This window comes from Palaemon carinicauda, chromosome 14 (assembly GCF_036898095.1).
Source record: "Palaemon carinicauda isolate YSFRI2023 chromosome 14, ASM3689809v2, whole genome shotgun sequence".
In the NCBI taxonomy this organism is placed as follows: domain Eukaryota; kingdom Metazoa; phylum Arthropoda; class Malacostraca; order Decapoda; family Palaemonidae; genus Palaemon; species Palaemon carinicauda.
The window spans coordinates 3492998-3518699 of NC_090738.1; the positions used below are offsets into that span (position 1 = coordinate 3492998).

General features: G+C 47.4%; 1 protein-coding gene across 1 annotated transcript in view; it reads right to left on the bottom strand.

The window, feature by feature from the left end:
- Positions 1–15979, bottom strand: part of LOC137653846 (DNA helicase MCM9-like) — a 64490-nt gene extending 48511 nt beyond the window's left edge. The window contains exons 1-2 of the mRNA XM_068387497.1: positions 15892–15979; positions 12699–12795 (exon numbers count right to left, since the gene is read on the bottom strand). Coding sequence (XP_068243598.1) covers positions 12699–12795; positions 15892–15979 — 185 coding nt within the window. The remainder of the gene's footprint in view (positions 1–12698; positions 12796–15891) is intronic.
- Between the last annotated feature and the right edge of the window lie 9723 nt (positions 15980–25702).

A 25702-nucleotide genomic window follows, 5' to 3' on the forward strand; every position in this document is an offset into this window, starting at 1 on the left:
CTGAGCGACTCCTAGGAGCTGAAGTATGAAGGGTTGCAACCCATACTAAAGGTCCTCATCAAAACCTCTAATCTAGGCGCTTCTCAAGAAATGACTTTGACCACCCCCCAAATCAAGTAGGATGCGAAAGGCTTCTTAGCCTTCCGGACAACCCAAAAATTTTAATAAAACATTTCAAGAGAAAGATTAAAAAGGTTATGGAATTAGGGAATTGTAGTGGTGGAGCCCTCACCACTACTGCACTCGTTGCTACGAATGGTCCCAGAGTGTAGCAGTTCTCGTAAAGAGACTGGACATTCTTAAGATAAAAGACGCGAACACTGATTTGCTTTTCCAATAGGTTGCGTCGAATATACTTTGCAGAGATCTATTTTGTTTAAAGGCCACGGAAGTTGCGACAGCTCTAACTTCGTGTGTCCTTACCTTCAGCCAAGCTTGGTCTTCCTCATTCAGATGGGAATGAGCTTCTCGTATTAACAGTCTGATAAAATAGGATAAAGAATTCTCTGACATAGGCAAAGATGGATTCTTAACTGAACACCATAAAGCTTCAGACGGGCCTGGTAAAGGTTTTTAAAATAGAACTTAAGAGCTCTTACAGGACATAATACTCTTTCTAGTTCATTTCCAACCATACGATAAGTTTGGAATATCGAACGATATTGGTCAAGGCCGAGAAGGCAGCTCGTGTTTGGCTAGAAAACCAAGTTGTAGAACATGTAGCCGTTTCGGATGAGAATCCGATGTTCTTGCTGAAGGCATGAATCTCACTGACTCTTTTAGCTGTGGTTAAGCATATCAGGAAAAGAGTCTTAAAGGTGAGATCTTTCAGGGAGGCTGATTGAAGCAGTTCGAACCTGTCTGACATAAGGAATCTTAGAACCACGTCTAAATTCCAACCAGGTGTAACCAAACGACGCTCCTTCGTGGTCTCAAAAGACTTAAGGAGGTCTTGTAGATCTTTATTGTTGGAAAGATCTAAGCCTCTGTGATGGAAGACTGATGCCAACATGCTTCTGTAACCCTTGATAGTGGGAGCTGAAAGAGATCGTTCTTTCCTCAGATATAAGAGAAAGTCAGCTATTGAGTTACAGAGGTACTGGTCAAGGATACGGATACTGACTTGCACCAGTTTCGGAAGATTTCCCACTTCGATTGGTAGATTCTAAGGGTGGATGTTCTCCTTGCTCTAGCAAACGCTCTGGTTGCCTCCTTCGAAAAAACTCTAGCTCTCGAGAGTCTTTCGATAGTCTGAAGGCAGTCAGACGAAGAGCGTGGAGGCCTTGGAGTACCTTCTTTACGCGTGGCTGACGTAGCAGGTCCACCCTTAGGGGAAGTGTTCTGGGAACGTCTACTAGCCATCGAAGTACCTCGGTGAGTTATTCTCTCGCGGGCCAGAGGGAAGCAACTAGCGTCAACTTTGTCCCTTCGTGAGAGGCGAACTTCTGCAGTACCTTGTTGACAATCTTGAACGGAGGGAATGCATATAGATCTAGATGTGACCAATCTAGTAGAAAGGCATCTATATGAACTACTGCTGGGTTCGGGATAGGTGAGCAAACTATTGGGAGCCTCTTGGTCATCGAGGTTGCGAAGAGATCTATGGTTGGCTGGCCCCAGGTGGCCCAAAGTCTCTTGCATACATCCTTGTGGAGGGTCCAATCTGTTGGAATTATTTGTCCCTTCCTACTGAGACAATCTGCTATGACATTCAAGTTGCCTTGGATGAACCTCGTTACTAGTGAAAAGTCTAGACCTGTTGACCAGGTGAGGAGGTCTCTTGCGAACTCGTACCATGTCAGAGAGTAGGTCCCTCCTTGCTTGGAGATGTACGTCAAAGCAGGGTGTTGTCCGTGTTCACCTCCACCACTTTGCCTTGAAGGAGAGACCTGAAGCTTTTCCAGGTCAGATGTACTGCCAGTAGCTTCTTGCAGTTGAAATGCATTGTCCATTGACTCGAGTATCATAATCCCGAGCATTCCCTACCGCCTAATGTCGCACCCCAGCCTACGTCCGATGCGTCCGAGAAGAGAACGTGGTTGGGAGTCTGAACAGTCAGGGGAAGACCCTTTCAAAGGTTGATAAAGTCCTTTCACCAAGTCAGACCAGACTTTATCTTTCCGGAAACCGGGATCGAGACCGCTTCTAGCGTCTTGTCCTTTTCCAGTGAAAAGCTAGATGATACAGAAGAGGACGGAGGTGTAGTCTTCCAAGTGACACAAATTGAACCACGGATGACAGTGTCCTAACCAGACTCATCCACAGCCTGACAGGGCAGCGTTCCTTCTTCAGCATCTTCTGGATGGATAGCAGGGCTGGGGGTTGATCGTCTTGTTCAGCAATGTCCTCATCAGAAGGTTCCTCATCCGAAACTGATGAGGAAACGGCAACGGAGTGGGCAACGTCTGACTCGCTGAATCCGGTCGCACTGGTGGATGCGTGACGGAGCCGGACACAATATCATGGTACTGCTACACAGTCTGTGAACTGTCAACCATGAGGACGCGAGGAAGTACAGCGTCAACCCGAAACTGTCTAGACTGTCTGGGTTGTGCAGTCAACCCCCTACCGGGTTGCTGAGGTTGCCGCACTGCGTCACAACAAGTCACCTCTGCTGGTTGTTGAACGTCTTCCTAGTGACACACTGAACGTCCACAACCACCTCCGAGAGTCGCTTAACGTCAACATGCGACTGGCAACCCACACTGGGTCGCATCGGTGGAGGAACCACCTCAACTGGCGGACGCGAGTAGGATACCTCAGCGTCAACAGGGCGCACAACCAACCGGTAGGATGGTTGTTGGCCGGAAGGTTCTTCTCCGTAAAAAAATCCTCTATCAAGGACACAAGCTTGGACTGCATGTCTTGCAGCAAAGCCCATTAGGGTCTACGGGAGCAGGTGTGGCAACAGACGGGGTTAGTGACTGAAGCGGAACCATTTACCATCCCTGGAAGCTTTGTTATGCTTTAATTAAAGTCCATAGGAGGCTAAGCAGCTTAAGGCTCCTCTCCAAATGACAGAGTCCTCAAAGGAATATCAGTAGGAGGGAGAACAGCACTTTCTCATCTACAGGAACCATGTCCGAGAAAAGCTAGGTTATCTCAGTGAGGGTCTCACTGGTGCATAAGCAGCAGACCAGAAGGCAACGTTATGTAACTGCTTGACAGTCTGTGAACTGTCAAAAACTGAACTGTCAACCACAACAGGTGCGTGAGGACATACAGCACTGGTGCATTAGCAGCAGACCAGAAGGCAACGTTATGTAACTGCCTGACAGTCTGTGAACTGTCAAAAAATGTTATTTTCATTAGTAAAATAAATTTTTGAATATACTTATCCGATGATCATGTAGCTGTCAACTCTGTTGCCCGACAGAAATCTACGGTCGGGATACGCCAGCGATCGCTATACAGGTGGGGGTGTACACAACAGCGCCATCTGTGAGCAGGTACTCAAGTACTTCTTGTCAACAAGAACTCAATTTTCTCCTCGGTCCACTGGTTCTCTATGGGGAGGAAGGGTGGGTCCTTAAATTCATGATCATCGGGTAAGTATATTCAAAAATTTTTTTTACTAATGAAAATAACATTTTTCAATATTAATCTTACCCGATGATCATGTAGCTGATTCACACCCAGGGTGGTGGGTGGAGACCAGCATACATGTTAACAAAGAAGCTAAGTATCCCGTATTTCATTTTATTAGTTATTCAAAAATAACATAAAATAAATAAGTACCTGGTAAGGAAGACGACTTGAACCATTACTCTGCCTTTATTAAGTACGTCTTCCTTACTGAGCGTAGCGGTCCTCTTAGGATGCTGAACGACTCTTAGGTGCTGAAGTATAAAGGGCTGCAACCCATACTAAAGGACCTCATCACAACCTTTAACCTCGGCGCTTCTCAAGAAAGAATTGACCACCCGCCAAATCAACAAGGATGTGGAAGGCTTCTTAGCCGACCGTACAACCCATAAAAAGTATTCAAGAGAAAGGTTAAAAAGGTTATGGGATTATGGGAATGTAGTGGCTGAGCCCCCACCTACTACTGCATTCGTTGCAACGAATGGTCCCAGGGTGTAGCAGTTCTCGTAAAGAGACTGGACATCTTTGAGATAGAATGATGCGAACACTGACTTGCTTCTCCAATAGGTTGCATCCATAACACTCTGCAGAGAACGGTTCTGTTTGAAGGCCACTGAAGTAGCCACAGCTCTCACTTCATGTGTCCTTACCTTCAGCAAAGCAAGGTCTTCTTCCTTCAGATGAGAATGTGCTTCCCTAATCAGAAGCCTGATTTAGTAAGAAACTGAGTTCTTAGACATTGGAAGAGAAGGCTTCTTGATAGCACACCATAAGGCTTCTGATTGTCCTCGTAAAGGTTATGACCTTTTTAGATAATACCTAAGAGCTCTAACTGGGCAAAGTACTCTCTCCAGTTCGTTCCCCACCAAGTTGGACAGGCTTGGGATCTCGAACGACTTAGGCCAAGGACGTGAAGGAAGCTCGTTTTAGCAAAAAAACCGAGCTGCAAGGAACATGTAGCCGTTTCAGATGTGAAAACTATGTTCCTGCTGAAGGCGTGGATCTCACTTACTCTTTTAGCTGTTGCCAAGCACACGAGGAAAAGAGTTTTTAATGTGAGGTCCTAAAAAGAGGCTGATTGGAGAGGTTCAAATCTTGATGACATAAGGAACCTTAGGACCACGTCTAGATTCCAGCCTGGAGTGGACAACCGACGTTCCTTTGAGGTCTCAAAAGACCTAAGGAGGTCCTGTAGATCTTTGTTGGTGGAAAGATCCAAGCCTCTGTGGCGGAAAACCGCTGCCAACATACTTCTGTAACCCTTGATCATAGGAGCTGAAAGGGATCTTACGTTCCTTAGATGTAACAGGAAGTCAGCAATCTGGGTTACAGTGGTACTGGTTGAGGAAACTGCATTGGCCTTGTACCAGCTTCGGAAGACTTCCCATTTAGACTGATAGACTCTGAGAGTGGATGTCCTTCTTGCTCTGGCAATCGCTCTGGCTGCCTCCTTCGAAAAGCCTCTAGTTCTTGAGAGTCTTTCGATAGTCTGAAGGCAGTCAGACGAAGAGCGTGGAGGTTTGGGTGTACCTTCTTTACGTGAGGTTGACGTAGAAGGTCCACTCCTAGAGGAAGAGTCCTGGGAATGTCGACCAGCCATTGCAGTACCTCTATGAACCATTCTCTCGCGGGCCAGAGCGGAGCAACCAACGTCAGCCGTGTCCCTTTGCAAGAGGCGAACTTCTGAAGTACCCTGTTGACAATCTTGAACGGCGGGAATGCATACAGGTCGAGATGGGACCAATCCAGCAGAAAAGCATCCACGTGAACTGCTGCTGGGTCTGGAATCGGAGAACAATACAACGGGAGCCTCTAGGTTATCGAGGTAGCGAACAGATCTATGGTTGGCTGACCCCACAGGGCCCAAAGTCTGATGCAAACATTCTTGTGAAGGGTCCACTCTGTGGGGATGACCTGACCCTTCCGGTTGAGGCGATCTGCCATGACATTCATATCGCCCTGAATGAACCTCGTTACCAGCGTGAGCTTTCGATCTTTTACCAGATGAGGAGGTCCCTTGCGATCTAGAACAACTTCCTCGAATGAGTCCCTCCCTGCTTGGAGATGTAAGCCAAGGCTGTGGTGTTGTCGGAGTCCACCTCCACCACCTTGTTAAGCTGGAGGGACTTGAAGTTTATCAAGGCCAGATGAACCGCCAACAGCTCCTTGCAATTGATGTGAAGTGTCCTTTGCTCCTGATTCCATGTTCCCGAGCATTCCTGTCCGTCCAAAGTCGCACCCCAGCCCGTGTCTGATGCGTCCGAGAAGAGACGGCGGTCGGGTTTCTGAACAGCCAAAGGTAGACCTTCCTTGAGAAGAAAGCTGTTCTTTCACCACGTTAGAGTAGACCTCATCTCTTCGGAAACAGGAACTGAGACCGTCTCTAGCGTCATGTCCTTTATCCAGTGAGCAGCTAGATGATACTGAAGGGGGCGGAGGTGGAGTCTCCCTAACTCGATGAACAGGGCCAGCGATGAAAGTGTCCCTGTTAGACTCATCCACTACCTGACTGAGCATCGGTTCCTTCTCAGCATGCTCTGGATGCATTCTAGGGCTTGGTAGATCCTTGGGGCCGACGGAAAAGCCCGAAAAGCTCGACTCTGAAGCTCCATACCCAAGTAGACAATGGTCTGGGATGGGACGAGCTGGGACTCCTCTAAATTGACCAGGAGGCCCAGTTCCTTGGTCAGATCCATAGTCCATCTGAGATTCTCCAGACAGCGACGACTTGTGGGAGCTCTTAAAAGCCAGTCGTCTGACGGAGCCGGACACAAGATCATGGTACTGCTGCACAGTCTGTGAACTGTCAACCATGGGGAAACGAGGAAGTACAGCGACAACCCGAAACTGTCTAGACTGTCTGGGTAGTACAGACAACTCCTTATCGGGTTGCTGAGGTTGCCGCACTGCGTCACAACAAGTCACCTCTGCTGGTTGTTGAACGTCTTCCCAGTGACACACTGACTCCGTAAACAAAAATCCTCTAACAAGGACTAAGCTTGGACTGCATGTCTTGCAACAAAGCCCAAGGTCTATGGGAGCAGGTGTGACAACAGACGGGGTTAGCAACTGAAGAGGAACCATTACCCTCCCTGGAAGCATGTTATGCTTAAATAAAAGTCCATAAGAGGCTAAGCAGCTTAAGGCTCCTCTCCAACTGACAGAGTCCTCAAGGGAATATCAGAAGGAGGGAGAATAGCACTTTCTCATCTACAGGAACCATATCCGAGAAAAGCTAAGTTCTCTCAGTGAGGGTTTCACTGGTGCAAAAGCAGCAGACCAGAAGGCAACGTTATGAAATTGCTTGACAGTCTTGTGAGTTGGCAACAACCAAAGATGTGTGATTGAGGAGCATGCGGTAAGGTATGCAGAGCAAGCTGTAAGGTATGCAGAGCATGCTGTAAGGTATGCAGAGCATGCTGTATGCAGAGCATGCTGTAAGGAATGCAGAGCATGTTGTAAGGTATGCAGAGCATGCTGTAAGGAATGCAGAGCATGCTGTATGCAGAGCATGCTGTATGCAGAGCATGCTGTAAGGTATGCAGAGCATGCTGTATGCAGAGCATGCTGTAAGGTATGCAGAGCATGCTGTAAGGTATGCAGAGCATGCTGTAAGGTATGCAGAGCATGCTGTAAGGTATGCAGAGCATGCTGTATGTAGAGCATGCTGTAAGGTATGCAGAGCATGTTGCATGGCATGCGGCTTATGCTGCATGGGATGAGGCTCATGCTGCATGGGATGAGGCTCATGCTGCATGGTATGAGGCTCATGCTGCATGGGATGAGGCTCATGCTGCATGGGATGAGGCTCATGCCGCATGGGTTGAGGAGGATGCCGCATAGCATGAGGCTCCTGCCTCATGGGTTGAGGAGGTTGCCGCATAGCATGAGGCTCCTGCCTCATGGGTTGAGGAGGATGCCGCATAGCATGAGGCTCCTGCCTCATGGGTTGAGGAGGATGCCACATAGCATGAGGCTCCTGCCTCATGGGTTGAGGAGGATGCCGCATAGCATGAGGCTCCTGCCTCATGGGTTGAGGAGGTTGCCGCATAGCATGAGGCTCCTGCCTCATGGGTTGAGGAGGATGCCGCATAGCATGAGGCTCCTGCCTCATGGGTTGAGGAGGTTGCCGCATAGCATGAGGCTCCTGCCTCATGGGTTGAGGAGGATGCCGCATAGCATGAGGCTCCTGCCTCATGGGTTGAGGAGGTTGGGAGCAGGCAGCCGCAGTATCTGCTGAGCGCACAACCTCGGCGGGTTGTAGGTTAACAGGCTGCATTGTCAACCTTCCAGCATGATACTCCTGTATGAAGGAGCAAGCTGAGACTGTATAGTCTGCAGCATGGACCACTAGGGTCTATGAAAGACAACAACAAACGGAGCTACTGTCCGTTGTGACTGAGGGTCTAAAACAGCTGGTGCGGCAACAGACGGAGTTACTGCCTGTTGCGGTACCACCTTGCCTCTCTTGGGAGGTGTGCAGTTGACGTACTGCAGCAAGACCGAACTGACCCAGTGGCTACACCTAGGCCGTTGGACTTGCGCGGAAGGGACCGACTTGCACTTAAAAGCTGCAAGATTTGGTCCATGGTTTCTGCGAGAAACCTCTTCCGCAGACGAGGAATAAATGGGCTCTCTCGTCTTTGTGTGGGTGGGGTGATCACGTCGGCAACGTGTGTAGATACACCCGAAACCACGGAGGGAAACGTCTGTTCGTCGATCAAGGCCTGAGGAACCCATAAGTCCTTCGACATTACTTCTCCCCTGGGCTTGGGAGCTTGTAAGAGGTCCCAGACTAGGCGAACAACTGGCACGAACAGACGAACCCTCGAACGCAACACTGTAACACTTTGCGCTTATCACTTTATCACTTTTGATTTTCTGTTTGCACTTATTTCACTGAACTCGAAACTTTAAGTGGTTTGTACCTGAAACACGCAATCCTATCCTTCATTAAAAGTTAGTAATTGCGAAAACAGTATTACAATGTAACAGAAAAACATAATGAAAGATAAAGAATTCAGTGGCTGGAAAAGAGACTAAACACTAGATCAAATAAACTACGTTTAAAATCTCTCATCGCATAAAGCCTGGGAACAAGAATAAAACTCTAGAAACGTTTTACCTTCTTCCCCTAAAGAGACTAGGGAGAAGAGCAAAAACGATAACAACGTTACCCGCTTGAACGAAACGTTTATCCTCCTCTCTCTCCCTCCGTCTCTATCTCTCTCTCTCTCTCTCTTGACTTAGAACCTGAGAGATGAGCCCAATTATATATATCGTTAAAACATATTATTTGTTAAAGGAAAAAAACTGAAAGGTTTCCCAAATAAAAAGTTCCTTTATTAGAATTAAAACCATTTAAGCTAAGAAAGAAAGAACAAAACGCTAGAATCGGTTTACTCTTACTGCAACGTGAAACCGTGAATACTCTCTCTCTATCGTAACGATAGAGCGCAAGTTGAACGTTCTGAACGTCAACAACTGCGGAGACAAAACAAAACGTTAGTTCAATTTTGAAAACAGTACGAGACTATCAAAGAAATTCTTTCAAAAACATTAAAATTAAAATAGCATAAAATCTTAACAGGAAAAACGATATGACGGGCTCAATGTTAATTAACTTCGGTTCCAAGTAATGACCGCCTACTATTAGGAAAGGTCGCATATAAACAAACATAAAAATTAATTTTTATAAGTTTATAATAAAAGGAAGTTAATCGAAGAGGCCTATAAAAGGCGGAGAGATATAAAATAAATCTATAACTTTGTTAAGCAAAATTAAAAAAGAGAGTCTATACTCTCTTCGACACCAACACTTCCGTCTAAGGGAAGGGTCGGCCATTTAAAAGTGAAAGAGAGTTCATACTCTCTTCGTCACCATAATCAAATCAAATTAATTCCAAAAGCTTGCTAAGCTAATGATAAAGCTTCCTGAATAGCGAAGGCTAAACTCTAGAGCAAATACATCACCAAATCGTGAACAATAACTCCAGAATCAACAGCGTATCCAAGTAGGTCTAGCCGGTGGCACGACAGAGGAAAAATTGAGTTCTTGTTGACAAGAAGTACTTGAGTACCTGCTCACAGATGGCGCTGTTGTGTACACCCTCACCTGTATAGCGATCGCTGGCGTATCCCGACCGTAGATTTCTGTCGGGCAACAGAGTTGACAGCTACATGATCATCGGGTAAGATTAATATTGAAAAACTGAACTGTCAACCACAACAGGTGCGTGAGGACATACAGCATTGGTGCATTAGTAGCAGACCAGAAGGCAACGTCATGTAACTGCTTGACAGTCTGTGAGCTGGCAACAACCAAAGCTGTGTGGGGAAGCCTCAACTCCTGACTGACTAGTCTGCTGCGGGCGAGTGGCGGTAACCACAGAGGGTTGCGGAGGCTGACACACCGTGTCAAAACACGGCAGCTTGTGGTAGCTCACGCACGGCAACGGAGTGCTCCGTGTGTCTGTGGGAGTCAGCATGCGTCTGGCAGGGTCGACTGCGCATGGGTGGAGGAGCTCTCACAACAAGAGTGTGGGAGCAGGCAGCCGCAGCGTCTGCTGGGCACACAACCGTGGCAGGTTGTAGGCAAACGGGTGCATCGTCAACCTTCTCCGCAGTCGGAGTGTGGGAGCAGGCAACAACCAAAGCGGAGTGGTGGTGCGTGGTGGGGACTGCCGTGGGTTGCGGAAACTAACGCATCGCGTCAAAACACGGCAGCTTGACTCCACCTTCCCACTGCTGATGCGGTAGCTCACGCATGTCAACGGAGGGTGCCGCACGTCGGCTAACGTCAACATGCGTCTGGCAGGGTCGACTGCGCATCGGTGGTGGAGCTCTCCGCAGCCAAAGTGTGGAAGCAGGCAGCCTCAGCGTGAGCTGGGCGCACAACCGTGGAAGGTTGTAGGCTAACGGGAGCAGTGTCAACCTTCTCCGCACGAAACTCCTGCATAGACTGCAGTAAAGGCCACTTAGGGTCTACAAAAGCGGCAACAGACGGAGCTACTGTCCGTTGTGACTGAGGGTCTAAAACAGCTGGTGCGGCAACAGACGGAGTTACTGCCTGTTGCGGTACCACCTTGCCTCTCTTGGGAGGTGTGCAGTCGTCGGATGACTGCAGCGAGTCCGAACTGACCCAGTGGCTACACCCGGGCCCTTGGACTTGCGCGGAAGGGACCGACTTGCACTTAAAAAGCTGCGAGATGTGGTCCATGGTTTCTTACGAGAAACCTCTTCCACAGACGAGGAACAAATGGGCTCTCTCGTCTTTGTGTGGGTGGGGCGATCTTGGGTAGATACGCCCGAAACCACGGAGGGAAAAACGTCTGTTCGTTGATCAAGGCCTGTGGAACCCATAAGTCGTTCGACATTACTTCTCCCCTGGGCTTGGGAGCTTGTAAGAGGTCCCGGACTAGGTGAACGACTGGCACGAACAGACGAACCCTCGGACGCAACACTGTAACACTTTGCGCATATCACTTTATCACTTTGATTTTCTGTTTTGCACTTATTTCACTGAAATCGAAACTTTAACTGATTTCTACCTGAAACACGCAATCCTATCCTTCATTAAAAGGTAGTAATTGCGAAAACAGTCGTACAATGCAACAGAAAACATATATAAAGATAAAGAATTCAGTGGCTGGGAAAGAGACTAAACACTAGATCAAATAAACTACGTTTACAATCTCTCACCGCACAAAGCCTGGGAACAAGAATAAAACCCTAGAAACGTTTTACCTTCTTCCCCTACAGCGACTAGGGAGGAGAGTAAAAAAAAACGAGAACAACGTTACCAGCTTGAACGAAACGTTTATTCTCCTCTCTCTCCCTCCGTCTCTATCTCTCTCTCTCTTTCTCTCTTGATTTCGCACCTGAGAGAAGAGCCCAATTATATATCGTTAAAACATGTTATTTGCTAAAGGAAAAAACTGAAAGGTTTTCCAAATAAAAAGTTCCTTTAATTTAGAATTTAAGCTAAGAAAGAATGAACGAAACGCCAGAATCGGTTTACTCTTACTGCAAAGTGAAACCGTGATACTCTCTCTCTATCGTAACGATAGAGCGCATGTTGAACGTCCTGAACGTCAACAACTGCGTAGACTAAAAACTAAACGTTAGTTCATCTTTGAAAACAGTACGAGACTATCAAAGAAATTCTTTCATAAAACATTAAAATTTAAAAAGTATTAAATTCTTTAAAGGTTAAATACGATATAACGGGCTCAATGTTAATTAACTTCGGTTCCAAGTTAGGACCGCCTACTATCAGGAAAGGTCACATATAAACAAACATAAGAATTTATTGTTATATGTTTATAATAAATGGAAAGTTAATCGAAGAGGCCTATAAAGGCGGAGAGATATAAAATGTATAGATCTATAACGTGTTAAGCAAAATTACCAAAAACCTAAACACACTTCCGTCTAAGGGAAGGGTCGGCCATTTAAAAGTGAAAGAGAGTCCATACTCTCTTCGTCACCATAATTAAATCTATCCAAAACGAGTTCAAGTTTTGAAATGAAGATAAAACCCCTGCATAGCGAAAGCTCAAAACTGGAATAGTGTACTTCACCAAATCGTTGTGAAAACAAATCCAGTTAGCAACAGCGTATTTAGTAGGTCTTGCCAGTGGCACGACAGAGAGAAAATTGGTTCTATGTTGACATCGAGTACTTGAGTACCTACTTGACAGATGGCGCTGTTGATGTACACCCCCACCTGTATAGCGATCGCTGGCGTATTCCGCCCGTAGGTTTTTCTGTCGGGCAGCAGAGCTGACAGCTATATGATCATCGGGTAAGTTTAGTATTGAAAAACAAATTTTTATAGCATTTTTTTGCAAGGACGTACCGGTACGTCCATGGGGGTAAAGGGATGGCTTTTGTGAAACGTACCAGTACGTCCTTTGGGGGTAAAAGGGTTATCTGTCGTGTCCCAACTTCGCTATTATCCATTCTCCTATAGTAAAGGACGATGGTTTGTATTGGTGTAGGAGAAAAAAGAGCATTGATAATCAAGTGAGAGGACAGTTCCACTGGCCCCATACTCACCTTAGGCTATTTTGTTACCGAACTTCAATGACCAAACTAGCTCAATAACTTACTTGAAAACAACAGAATAGTGATCAAATTCATCTTCTGCTTTCAATATAGACAAAATATCTGCTCGATGGTATTTCAAGAAATAGCATTGAAAGACATCTGCAAAATATAAAAAAAAATTAGGAACCACCAAAATAAAAAAAAATAAAAACTTGAAAGTAACATAAGTTAAACCCATACATAGAGTACATGATTATAACTGCTGTTTTCATATATACAACTAATTAAGTACAGTATTACAAACCATTCAACCATATTGTGACCATACGCACACCATCTTTTTGGGGTTAATACGGTGTGTGATCTCAAAGGATTTTTCTGTGAAAGGCTAGAACAAGGATTCCAATACAGTATTACATAAAACACCAAAGAAACATACTATTATTGCCTCCACTGCTCTAGGGTCAATCTTTCAACATGCAAAGCATGAACTGAGTGTGAAAAAGAGACCCTGGAGTTCAGGCTCTATTGAACTCTTCACAGCATCTCCAATGCTGAAATTCTCTTAGTATCAATGACACATCATCATTACTACTAGGGACAAATTTACTGACAGACTAACTTGCGCCAAGCTGCCATTTTTCATTACAATCCCAGTGTAGTTAACACTTGTGTTCTTCAGCTCTCGTTATGTGAGATAGCTTAGTTTACTTTTAAGTAATAAAATCAAGTTATGATTAGTTATCCACTATCTATTCTTAGTAATAGCAATAATGTAATAAAGCAATTAATTTACTGTTCAAGATTGCCTTCCTTAGTTTGTTTTGTTTGTTTATGCCAGTGATTCCCAACACCAGAGTTACGAGGACATTTCTGAGGCTCGCCATAGGGTCTTACTAAAATACATCTTAATAATTCACAGGTTTTCATATATCTTTCTCATCAATGTCATTTATTTACTTTAACAGGACAAGGTAAAGATTCTATTGGACACATACTAACAAAAGAGGTCATAAAACACACACAATAACACCCCCCTCTCTCTCTCTCAATGATTTGGCACTCTGTTGAAGTGAGAGAGCTTGTGTGATGCGATGAAGGGATGGGCAATGGCAGTAGGTAGGTTTTTCCCAACCCAGTAAGTTTCACTTTGAGGCTAAGACCAGCTCTGAGCATCCAAACTAGGACTGGACCACTATTAATTCTTTTACATTTTCATGTAAAGTCACTCAGGATTAAGCGGATGCAACAGCAGGTGGGTAGCTATCAGCTAACCACCCTTTTTACTCATTACACAATATCACTGAGAAATTAAAAATGAGTGAGAAACAGAAGTTTAAAGCACAAATGTGCAAAATGCCAAATAAACAAATGGTGCGTAGACTTCAAAGAAGGGTGTGCTGCAAAACTGCACCGAACTAGTGTATGCCTGTTCTGTCAGCAAGAACAGGAAATATGAAAAATTCATAGATAACTTGTATTTTTCCTATCTATACAAACATCAGCTATTTAATAGCGGTATTACTTTCGGCGTGGCTGAAATGATGAGCCATTAATTTTTAATGAGGGTTAACTACCCATACTGCTAGTTAGCGGGGGATAAAGAGGGTAGCTTGCTACCGCTCCTCCTCACATACCTGTGATTGAGCTTACTTTGCTTGGAAGAAGGACTTCAAGGGGGATAAGGCTGGCGGGTAAGTTTGCTTAAATAGCCAAGGTTTGTATAGTTAGGAAAAATACAAATTATCTACGAATTTGTCATTTGTTCCGTAACTGGAATACATACCATGCTATTTAATAGGGGTGACTCACCCATTAGGAAGGGTGGACGTCCCAGCCAATCTGGCTTTTGGCTTTTACCAGGGGGCTTCTTATCTGAGTGTATCAGTACTCAAGAAATAAGGAGTCCCAGCGCCTAGCTAAAACCTTGCTACGCAAGGTTCACGTACTACACAAGCTGTGTGTTGAGGTATGTAGAAGTGTGACTGTCCTGGTAAAGTTATTCCGAGTTCTTTAGAAGGAAAAACTGTGCCCTAGAACTTTCCCAATACCACCTCGTCAGGGTATGGGGACAAAACAGTATTAATCTAAATACTAGGTACACAAGGGAGCATGGTTTACCTGCAGTGGTTTGAGGTCAGCTATGCAGAGAACCCAGGATGCTGCTTCCCCCAAGAGAGGGGAGAATGAAGAAAAGAATAAGGGCTAGTCAAACCTTTTCATTCACGCAGACTAAAACCGGGTAACAATGCCCTCAACCTTCTGCTACTTGTCCAGCAAGGTGCTTGAGGTTTTAACCCAGCTGTTGTGCAGCCACCACAGGACCGATAGAGAACATATCAAGTCTCCTGTGGGTCATGTCTTGCAGGTAGTGGGATGTGAACGTGGTCTGATACTTCCACACCCCAGCTTGAAGAACCTGCGTCACTGAATAGTTTCTCTTGAATGCCAGGGACGTAGCTACGCCCGACATCATGAGCTCTGGGGTGACGTGACGGAGGAGGGTCTGGATTCAGTGCATGGTCTATGACCTTGCGAATCCATGCTGAGATGGTGTTCTTGGTGACCCTCTGCTTGGTACTTCCTGTGCTGATGAATAGTGCAGGCACACGAGGACGGGCTACGGCTGTTCTCTTAAGATACAGCCTAAAACTCCTCACTAGGCATAGTAAGAGATGGTCTGGGTCATCTGTTACAGTACGGAGACTAGAAATCCGGAAGGAATCGAATCGTGGATCTGCTACTCCCAGGTTCTGAGTCTTAGCAATAAACTCAGGGACGAAGCTGAACGTTACCTCTCCCCATCCCCTTGAATGGGCGATGTCGTATGAGAGACCATGAAGTCACTGATTCGGTTGGCCAAAGCTAGCAGGAACACCGTCTTCCAAGTCAGGTGGCGATCGGTTGCCTGGCGTATTGGTTCATAGAGAGGTCTCTTAAGAGACCTGAGAACTCAAACCACGTTCCATGGGGGAGGTCTCACTTCTAACTGGAAGCAGGTAATTTCATAACTCAGTATGAGTAAAGAAAGTTTTAGCAATGAAGAAATGTCCATTCCTTTCAGTCTGAAGGCGAGGCTTAAGGCTGAGCGATAGCCTTTCACTACCGAGACTAATAGGCGCATTTCTTCACGCAAATACACGAGCAACTCCGCTATTGCTGGAACAGTGGCATCGAGTGGAGAGATACTCCTTCCACGACACCAACCACAGAAGAGTTTCCACTTTGCCTGGTAGACTGCTGCTGATAACTTACGCAGGTATACAGCCATCCTAATTGCAACTTGTTGCGAAAATCCTCTCTGAGAGAGGAGATGCTGGATAGTCTCCAGGCGTGAAGTCATAGTGAAGCTGCAGCTTTGTGGAATATGTTGGCATGTGGTTGTTTGAGTAGATTGTGTCGTGGAGGGAGTTCTCTTAGGGGCTCCGTTAGGAGTTGTAGAAGGTCCGGAAACCATTCTGCGTGATGCCATAGCAGAGCTATAAGGGTCATTGAAAGATTGACCGATGGTCTGGTCTTGTTGAGTACCCTCCTCATCAGACAGAACGGGGGAAAGGCGTATACGTCGATGTTGTCCCACCGTTGTTGGAAAGCATCTTGCCAGAGAGCCTTGAGGTCTGGGACTGGGGAACAATACAGCGGGAGCCTGAAGTTCAGGGCCGTTGCGAAGAGGTCCACAATCGGAGAACACCACAAAGTCAGGACTTTGTTGGCTACTAGATAATCCAAAGACCACTCGGTACCCACTATCTGAGATGCTCTGCTCAGGTTGTCGGCGAGCACATTCCTTTTGCCTGGAATGAAGCGTGCCGATAGTGGTATCGAGTGGATTTTGGCCCATCTCAGTATCTCTACTGCTAGATGGGATAGCTGCTGTGAAAAAGTACCTCCTTGCTTGTTGATGTAAGCCACTACTGTGGTGTTGTTGCTCATCACCACCACTGAGTGGCCTACCAGGAACTGTTGGAACTGTTGAAGAACCAGAAAGACGGCCTTTATCTCTAGATTTAAGTGGAGGTACTTTTCTGACTCTGAGGCCTGAGGTCGTGTGGTGCAGCATGTGGCCCCCCCCCCCCCCCTTTTGAAGCGTCTGAGAACAGCATCAAATCCGGGGGGAGGACGAGAAGGTCCACTCCCTTTCATAGATTCTCGTCTGTCACCCACCACTGGAGGTCTGTCAGTTCCGCTGATCCCATGGGGATCCGCATGTCCGGGGAGTCGTGAGCTCGATTCCAACGGGACTTGAGTTGCCACTGGAGGGATTTCATCCTGAGGCGACCATTGGGAACTAGACGAGCCAGCGATGAAAGGTGACCGAGGAGATGTAACCACTATTGGGCTGGAAGTTCTTCTCTTCTGAGAAAAGGTCTTGTGACCTTTCTCAGCCTTGTTATCCTGTTGTCTGATGGGAAGGCTTTGTGGAGATTGGTGTCTATGATCATGCCTAAGTATACCAGTCTCTGTGTAGGAAGCAGAGGAGACTTCTCGAGATTTACCATGATCCCCAGATCCTAGAAAGGTCTCAGAAGTTTGTCTCGATATTGAAGAAGGGTTGACACCGAATCTGCTAGGTTTAGCCAGTTATCCAGATAACGGAGGAGATGGATGCCAATCCTGTGTCCCCAAGTTGACACTAGGGCAAACACTCAGGTGATAAATTGGGGTGCTGTGGTACTTTCTGTTGTCTAGGCTGAATCTTAAGTACTTCCTTGAAGACGGATGGACTGGGATCTGGAAGTACGCGTCCTTTAGGTCGAGTGTACACATGAAGTCTTGAGGTCCTACTGCTAGACTGACCGTGTCTGTCGTCTTCATGCTGAATGGAGTTTGTTAGACAAACTTGTTCAGGGCTGAGAGGTTGATGACTGGTCTCCAGCCTCCCGATGCCTTTCTTAACTGAAGAAGCATGGGGACCCGTCAAGGACACTTGGAGAGCGCCCTTCTTCAACAGGGTCTGGACTTCTGCCCGAAGGGCTTGCCCCCTTGCCGATCCCATGGCAAGGGAGTCTAATGACACTGAATTCCTGGTCAGGGGAGGTAGAGATGTTATGAAGGGGACGCGATATCCTAGACGGATCACAGAGATTGTCCAGGAATCGACCCAGAGTTGCTTCCACCTGTCTGAGCAACTTTGTAGGCATCCCCCCACTGGTGGAAACGCAGGGGGAGTGCCTATCCTAGCGTTTGCGGCCTTGGCTGCTCCCTCTAGGATTCTTGCCTCCCCTGGAGAACTTTTTGCCTTGCATGACCTTGACAGGAAAGGGCTTAGACACCACTGTCTTCACTGCTGTTTTCGTCGTTGTCGCGGTCTTGGTTGGATGGGATTCCTGGGGTGCTGGAGGCTTATAGGGTTTAGTTGTTAAAGCCCTATAGAGGAGAGAGTCTTGATGAGACTTCCTCCACCTCTCAGCAGCAAGTTCCACGTCCTTAGGCGCAAACAGATGGGCCCCTCTAGGGAGGAATGTCTGAGCCTATTTATCTTGATGCTTGGGACCTGTTGGTGGAACTTCTCAGACACTGCATCTCGACGTTTCAGGTGTTTGCCACAAGCTCGAGACTTGGTGGGCAAGAAACTCGATCGTGCGAGTGCCTGAAAGTAAGGTCTCCATTGCTTTCCTGGCACGCTCCTTGGAAAAATCCTCGGATCGTATCAGGATACCTAAGGTCCCTAACCAGATGTCGAGCCACGAAGTAGCTTGCATCGTATACTTTGTGACCTTTTCCTGGTGAAGGATCTCAGTTGCTGAGAACGAGACCTGATGGCTGGAGAGTCTCTCAGGAGGGACTCCCCTGGTTAGCTCTTCCAAAGCTGAACTGGGTTCCTCCAGGATCTCAAAGTACCTCCTTTGCTGTACGCGAGGAAGACGGAGGAGCTTTTTCGTAGCGCCAGCATGGTTGGAGGAGGCAATCACAGAGAGCTGTTGGGAGATCTTGTCCCTGGTACTCTTCAACCCTTGAGACCAGTGTAGGGCTGTACTGGTCTTTGAAGGTATCTGAGTACTAAAGACGCAGTCTAAGACAGTGTCTTTGCTCTCTCGAGGGGTATCTCCAGGTTGGAAAACCCATTGAGAACTCTCATTAGAGTCAGAACCTGCCAGAATGCATGCTCTGATTCTTGTTGGTCTCCTCCTGATGTAAGACTCGCAGCGAAGTCTCCTTCTATCCCCGAGAGCTCTTCTTGGGGTGAGTCGCAGACATTCCCTGAGTGGCTGGCTGTCTCCGTTCTAGCCCTAGTGGAGGACTTTGGTAGAGTTTTGGAGTCTTTGGACTCCTTCCGAGAAAGGAGTTAGACTCCAACATCGAAGGCCTGTGTGTCATGTCCCTCCGGGTCTTTGATTGCGGGGAACACTCCACTTGAAGAGAGGTTTCCTCCATTGGTGCGATGGAGGAATGTCTCTCCTCGCGCGGTTCCCTTGGTGACAGATGGTCTTCGTCCGACAGGGAGGGAGAGTATTTCTGAGAAACTAGAGGAACTTGCCTTGATGGTCTGCATGGAGTCAGCTTCGCCCTCGAGGAAGTGACCACATCAGAAACTCATCTTTCCCTCTTTAAAGGGGTAGAGGAGGCCATGGTTCTGTCTCTTAAGTCCAGAGCTATAGGTTGCTCTGATGAGCGGTCAGACAGGACTGGCTTGAAAGCCTGTATTACGGCTCTGACTAAGGCACTGAACCAAGGCTGCTGACTGACGGATGCACTGTCAGACAGATCCCCTGAAGGGAAAGGGACTGAAGGTTCTCTACGAGGAGTCACAGTAATAGGTGGGTCTACCTTAGAAGGCAGTTTAGGGGTCCTGAACCCCCCTGCTTGTGTTTGTTTCCCTTCTCCCACAGTGCGCGCTGGAATGCGTTTGCGGGCAGGGGAATGAGGCAATGGCAACCTTGCTGGGTGTAGATCCAGCGCCCGTGCCTGTTGGTACGCGGGCTCGCGCGCGGGAGGATATCGGCGCTCACGCGAGGGAGAATATTGGCGTCCCCGCGCGGGAGAATATTGGCGAGCGGGAGCGCATGAGAGTATTGGCGCGTACGTAGGTGAGAGTTGGCGAGCGCATCTCCGTGCATGCGCGCTGGAGATATTTGGCACACAAGTGAGCGCAAATGTTCAGGAGAGCGCCGGCGCGCTGGTGAGAGTTGGATCATAGGTGAGGGCTGCAATGTGATTGCTGTCTCACCTACAGTCTTGTGCGCCGGAGAGTGATGTCGCACAGGCATTCGTTGGCGCGCAGGCAATGAATGGTGCACAGGTTGGCGCGCAGGAGAGTAAGGGCGCGCAGGAGAGTGCTGGCGCGTAGGCGAGCGTTATCGCGCACGTGGGCGCTGGAGCGTAGGAGATTGTGGGCGCAGGAGGGCACTGGCATGCAGGAGATCGTGGGCGCGCAGGAGAGCAGAAGCACGCTGTAGTACCCTGGCGCGTGGGCGACCCTGGGCACACGGCGCGCAGGAGAGCGCTGACGTGCAGGCGAACGTTGGCGCGCAAGAGCATGAAACTGCTGCCTTCTGTGAAGGCGAGCAGGTGAAGGGGCGCGAATAAATGCTGTAGAGTGACGAGCTGCTGGTGAGTGCTGAAGGTTCGACAGATGGCAAGTTAAAGGTTGTTAGCGCGCAGCTGCGCACTTTGGTAGAGCTACAATGGGCTCTACCGGTGACAGGAATGATGATGGTAGGTCGGCAGGTCTGGAGGATGGATGGTCAGCATGCCCTTTGTAAGGACGACCATCCACCGAAGAGGATCGCGAACGATCGGCTGAGAGGTCCATGACCGAAGTTACAAAACTGGTTGCAGGTGCAGTGATGGTTGATATATGAAGGTCTGAATACAGCGGAGGTTCCTCTGCAGGGGACTGCAGTGACGATGAAGGGAGACCTCTAAGGCGAAGAGGAAGGCGAGCCTTCCAACAGATGCGCTCTCTGGGGCCGTTGGATCAACAAGCTGACCGTGCACCACAACAGTCCTCCGAAGAGGAGTCTCTATAAGTGAACTCCCCTGAGGGGGAGAAAAACTTGCAGGAGAGACAGACGTTGAACTGAGTTTCCCCCTCGGAGGATGATCAGGAATGTGGGAAATTAAGTCAGCAGCAACTGCTGTAGAGTCTGGAGTGGCAGAGGAGATGGATGAAACCGCATGAGACACCTCTGATACAACAACGTCGACAAGGGCCAGGGGATCTACCTCTGACGGCGACGATGATTGCTTAACAGAAGCACCCATGCAGATGAACTGCAGCAAGGCTTCCTTGGAGGGCGGACCCGTAAGCCCCAAGGAAGACCATATCTGTAAGAGGGGGGTTAGCGACAAGGCCTCACCCGGGGGGAGAGGTGGGGCTGCTTCGCTAAGGGAAGCAAAATCATTTCTCGAGACCCGGGGTTGGCCGATAATAACTTGGTCTACGCTACTACTCGACGGTCTCTCGTAAGAGACCGAATGAGTAGGAGCTTCGGAGGAGGGTCGGGAGACGGCTTTTCTTCTTTCAAAGAAACCTTTGAAGGAGAAATATCCTGCTTGGACTTCTTCTTCCGCCATCATGCAAACCTCTCCCACCGGGAGGAAAACCACTCCCTGCACTCATTGCACTTATTAACACTATCACACCTCTGCAGGCAGGACAAAGGGTGTGAGGATCAGTCTCCACCGCCAACATATAGGCTATGTCCCACAAGGGACATAAATAATGGAAGGTTTGTTAATACGGGAACAAATGTATTTACCGGTCAATATGTTTTACCCTAGATATGACAAATTCAGAGGTAATTGTATTTTTCCTAACGATACAAACCTTACCTATATAATAGGGGTATTACTTACAGCGAAGCTGAAAGAAAAAGCCATTAAAATTTAGCGAGGGTTAACTACCCATCCCGCTAGTTGGGGGGGGGGGGGTAGGGGGGGGGTTAGCTTGCTACCCCTCCCATTCACACACCTGTGATTGAGCTCACTTTGCTTGGAGGTAAGACTTCAAGGGGGACAGGGTTGGCTGGCAAGTATGTTTAAATAGCTACGGTTAGTATCGTTACAAAAAATACAAATTACCTCTAAATTTGTCATTTGTTCCGTAACTGGAATACAAATCAATGCTATCTAATAGGGGTGACTCACCCATTAGGAGGGTGGATGTATCTGCCAATATGACAAATTCGAAGATAATATGTTATTTTCATTAGTAAAATAAATTTTTGAATATACTTACCCGATGATCATGTAGCTGTCAACTCTGTTGCCCGACAGAAATCTACGGTCGGGATACGCCAGCGATCGCTATACAGGTGGGGGTGTACACAACAGCGCCATCTGTGAGCAGGTACTCAAGTACTTCTTGTCAACAAGAACTCAATTTTCTCCTCGGTCCACTGGTTCTCTATGGGGAGGAAGGGCGGGTCCTTAAATTCATGATCATCGGGTAAGTATATTCAAAAATTTATTTTACTAATGAAAATAACATTTTTCAATATTAATCTTACCCGATGATCATGTAGCTGATTCACACCCAGGGTGGTGGGTGGAGACCAGCATACATGTTAACAAAGAAGCTAAGTATCCCGTATCTTATTTTAGCCGTTATTCAATATAACAAACATAAAATAAATAAGTACCTGGTAAGGAAGTCGACTTGAACCATTACTCTGCATTTTTAAGTACGTCTTCCTTACTGAGCCTAGCGATCCTCTTAGGATGCTGAGCGACTCCTAGGTGCTGAAGTATTAAGGGCTGCAACCCATACTAAAGGACCTCATCACAACCTCTAATCTAGGCGCTTCTCAAGAAAGAATTTGACCACCCGCCAAATCAACCAGGATGCGGAAGGCTTCTTAGCCTTCCGGACAACCCAGAAATATTTCAAGAGAAAGATTAAAAAGGTTCTGGAATTAGGGAATTGTAGTGGTGGAGCCCCCACCACTACTGCACTCGTTGCTACGAATGGTCCCAGAGTGTAGCAGTTCTCGTAAAGAGACTGGACATTCTTAAGATAAAAGACGCGAACACTGATTAGCTTTTCCAAAAGGTTGCGTCGAAAATATTTTGCAGAGATCTATTTATTAAAAGGTCACGGAAGTTGTGATAGCTCTAACTTCGTGTGTCCTTACCTTCAGCCAAGCTTGGTCTTCCTCATTCAGAAGGGAATGAGCTTCTCGTATTAACAGTCTGAAAATAATAGGATAAAGAATTCTCTGACATAGGCAAAGATGAATTCTTAACTGAACACCATAAAGCTTCAGACGGGCCTCATAAAGGTTTTTAAAATAGAACTTAAGAGCTCTACAGGACATAATACTCTTTCTAGTTCCTTTCCAACCATATCGATAAGTTTGGAATAACGAACGATATTGGTCAAGGCCGAGAAGGCAGCTCGTGTTTGGCTAGAAAACCAAGATGTAGAACATGTAGCCGTTTCGGATGAAAATCCGATGTTCTTGCTGAAGGCATGAATCTCACTGACTCTTTTAGCTGGTAAAGCATATCAGGAAAAGAGTCTTAAAGGTGAGATCTTTCAGGGAGGCTGATTGAAGTGGTTCGAACCTGTCTAACATAAGGAATCTTAGAACCACGTCTAAATTCCAACCAGGTGTAACCAAACGACGCTCCTTCGTGGTCTCAAAAGACTTAAGGAGGTCCTGTAGATCTTTATTGTTAAAAAGATCTAAGCCTCTGTGACGGAAGACTGATGCCAACATGCTTCTGTAACCCTTGAAAGTGGGAGCTGAAAGAGATCGCTCTTTTCTCAGATATAAGAGGAAGTCAGCTAATTGAGTTACAGAGGTACTGGTCGAGGATACGGATACTGACTTGCACCAGTTTAGGAAGATTCCCCACTTCGATTGGTAGACTCTAAGGGTGGATGTTCTCCTTGCTCTAACAATCGCTCTGGTTGCCTCCTTCGAAAAACCTCTAGTTCTCGAGAGTCTTTCGATACTCTGAAGGCAGTGAGACGAAGAGCGTGGAGGCCTTGGAGTACCTTCTTACGCGTGGCAGACGTAGCAGGTCCACCCTTAGGGGAAGAGTTCTGGGAACGTCTACTAGCCATCGAAGTACCTCGGTAAGTTATTCTCTCGCGGGCCAGAGGGAAGCAACTAGTGTCAACTTTGTCCCAACGTGAGAGGCGAACTTCTGCAGTACCTTGTTGACAAACTAGAACGGAGGGAATGCATATAGATCTAGATGAGACTAATCTAGTAGAAAGGCATCTAAAAGAACCACTGCTGGGTCTGTTGAGAGCCTCTTGGACATCGAGGTTGCGAAGAGATCTATGGTTGGATGGCCCCAGGTGACCCAAAGTCTCTTGCATACATCTCTGTGGAGGGTCCAATATGTTGGAATTAATGTCCCTTCCTACTGAGACAAACTGCTAAGACATTCAAGTTGCCTTGGAAGAAATTTGTTACTAGTGAAAAGTCTAGACCTGTTGAACAGGAGAGGAGGTCACTAGCGAACTCGCACCATGTCAGAGAGTAGGTCCCTCCTTGCTAGGAGATGAACATCAAAGCAGGGAGTTGTCCGTGTTGACCTCCATTACTTTGTCTTGAAGGAGAGACCTGAAGCTTTTCCAGGTCAGACTTACTGCCAGAAGCTTCCTGCAATTAAAATGCATTGTCCTTTGACGCGAGTTCCATAATCCCGAGCATTCCCTACCGCCTAAGGTCGCACCCCAGCCTACGTCCGATGCGTCTGAGAAGAGAACGTGGTTGGGAGTCTGAACAGTCAGGGGAAGACCCTATAAAAGGTTGATAAAGTCCTTTCCTCAGGTTAGACCAGACTTATCTTCCGGAAACCGGGATCGAGACCGCTTCTAGCGTCTTGTCCTTTTCCAGTGAAGAGCTAGATGAAACCGAAGAGGACGGAGGTGTAGTCTTCCAAGTGACACCAAATGCACCACGGATGACAGTGTCCTAACCAGACTCATCCACAGCCTGACAGGGCCGTATTCCTTCTTCAGCATCTTCTGGATGGATAGCAGGGCTGGGGATTGATCTTCTTGTTCAGCCATGTCCTCATCAGAGGGTTCCTCATCCGAAACTGATGAGGAAACGGCAACGGAGTGGGCAACATCTGACTCGCTGAATCCGGTCGCACTGGTGGGTGCGTGACGGAGCCGGACACAAGATCATGGTACTGCTGCACAGTCTGTGAACTGTCAACCATGGGGAAGCGAGGAAGTACAGCGACAACCCGAAACTGTCTAGACTGTCTGGGTAGTACAGACAACCCCTTATCGGGTTGCTGAGGTTGCCGCACTGCGTCACAACAAGTCACCTCTGCTGGTTGTTGAACGTCTTCCCAGTGACACACTGAACGTCCACAACCACCTCCGAGAGTAGCATAACATCAACGTGCGACTGGCAACCCACACTGGGTCGCACCGGTGGAGGAACCATCTCAACTGGCGGACGTGAGTAGGATACCTCAGCGTCAACAGGGCGTACAACCAACCGGTAGGAAGGTCGTTGGCAAGAAGGGTCTTCTCCGTAAAAAATCCTCTATCAAGGACTAAGCTTGGACTGCATGTCTTGCAACAAAGCCCAAGGTCTATGGGAGCAGGTGTGGCAACAGACGGGGTTAGCGACTGAAGCGGAACCATTTACCCTCCCTGGAAGCATGTTATGCTTAAATAAAAGTCCATAGGAGGCTAAGCAGCTTAAGGCTCCTCTCCAAATGACAGAGTCCTCAAGGGAATATCAGAAGGAGGGAGAACAGCACTTTCTCATCTACAGGAACCATATCCGAGAAAAGCTAGGTTCTCTCAGTGAGGGTTTCACTGGTGCAAAAGCAGCAGACCAGAAGGCAACGTTATGAAACTGCTTGACAGTCTGTGAACTGTCAAAAACTGAACTGTCAACCACAACAGGAGCGTGAGGACATACAGCACTGGTGTATAAGTAGCAGACCAGAAGGCAACGTCATGTAACTGTATGACAGTTTGTGAGTTGGCAACAACCAAAGTTGTGTGGGGAAGCCTCAACTCCTGACTGACTAGTTTGCTGCTGGCGAGTGGCGGGGACCACAGTGTGTTGCGGAGGCTGACACACCGTGTCAAAACACGGCAGCTTGTGGTAGCTCATGCACGGCAACGGAGTGCTCT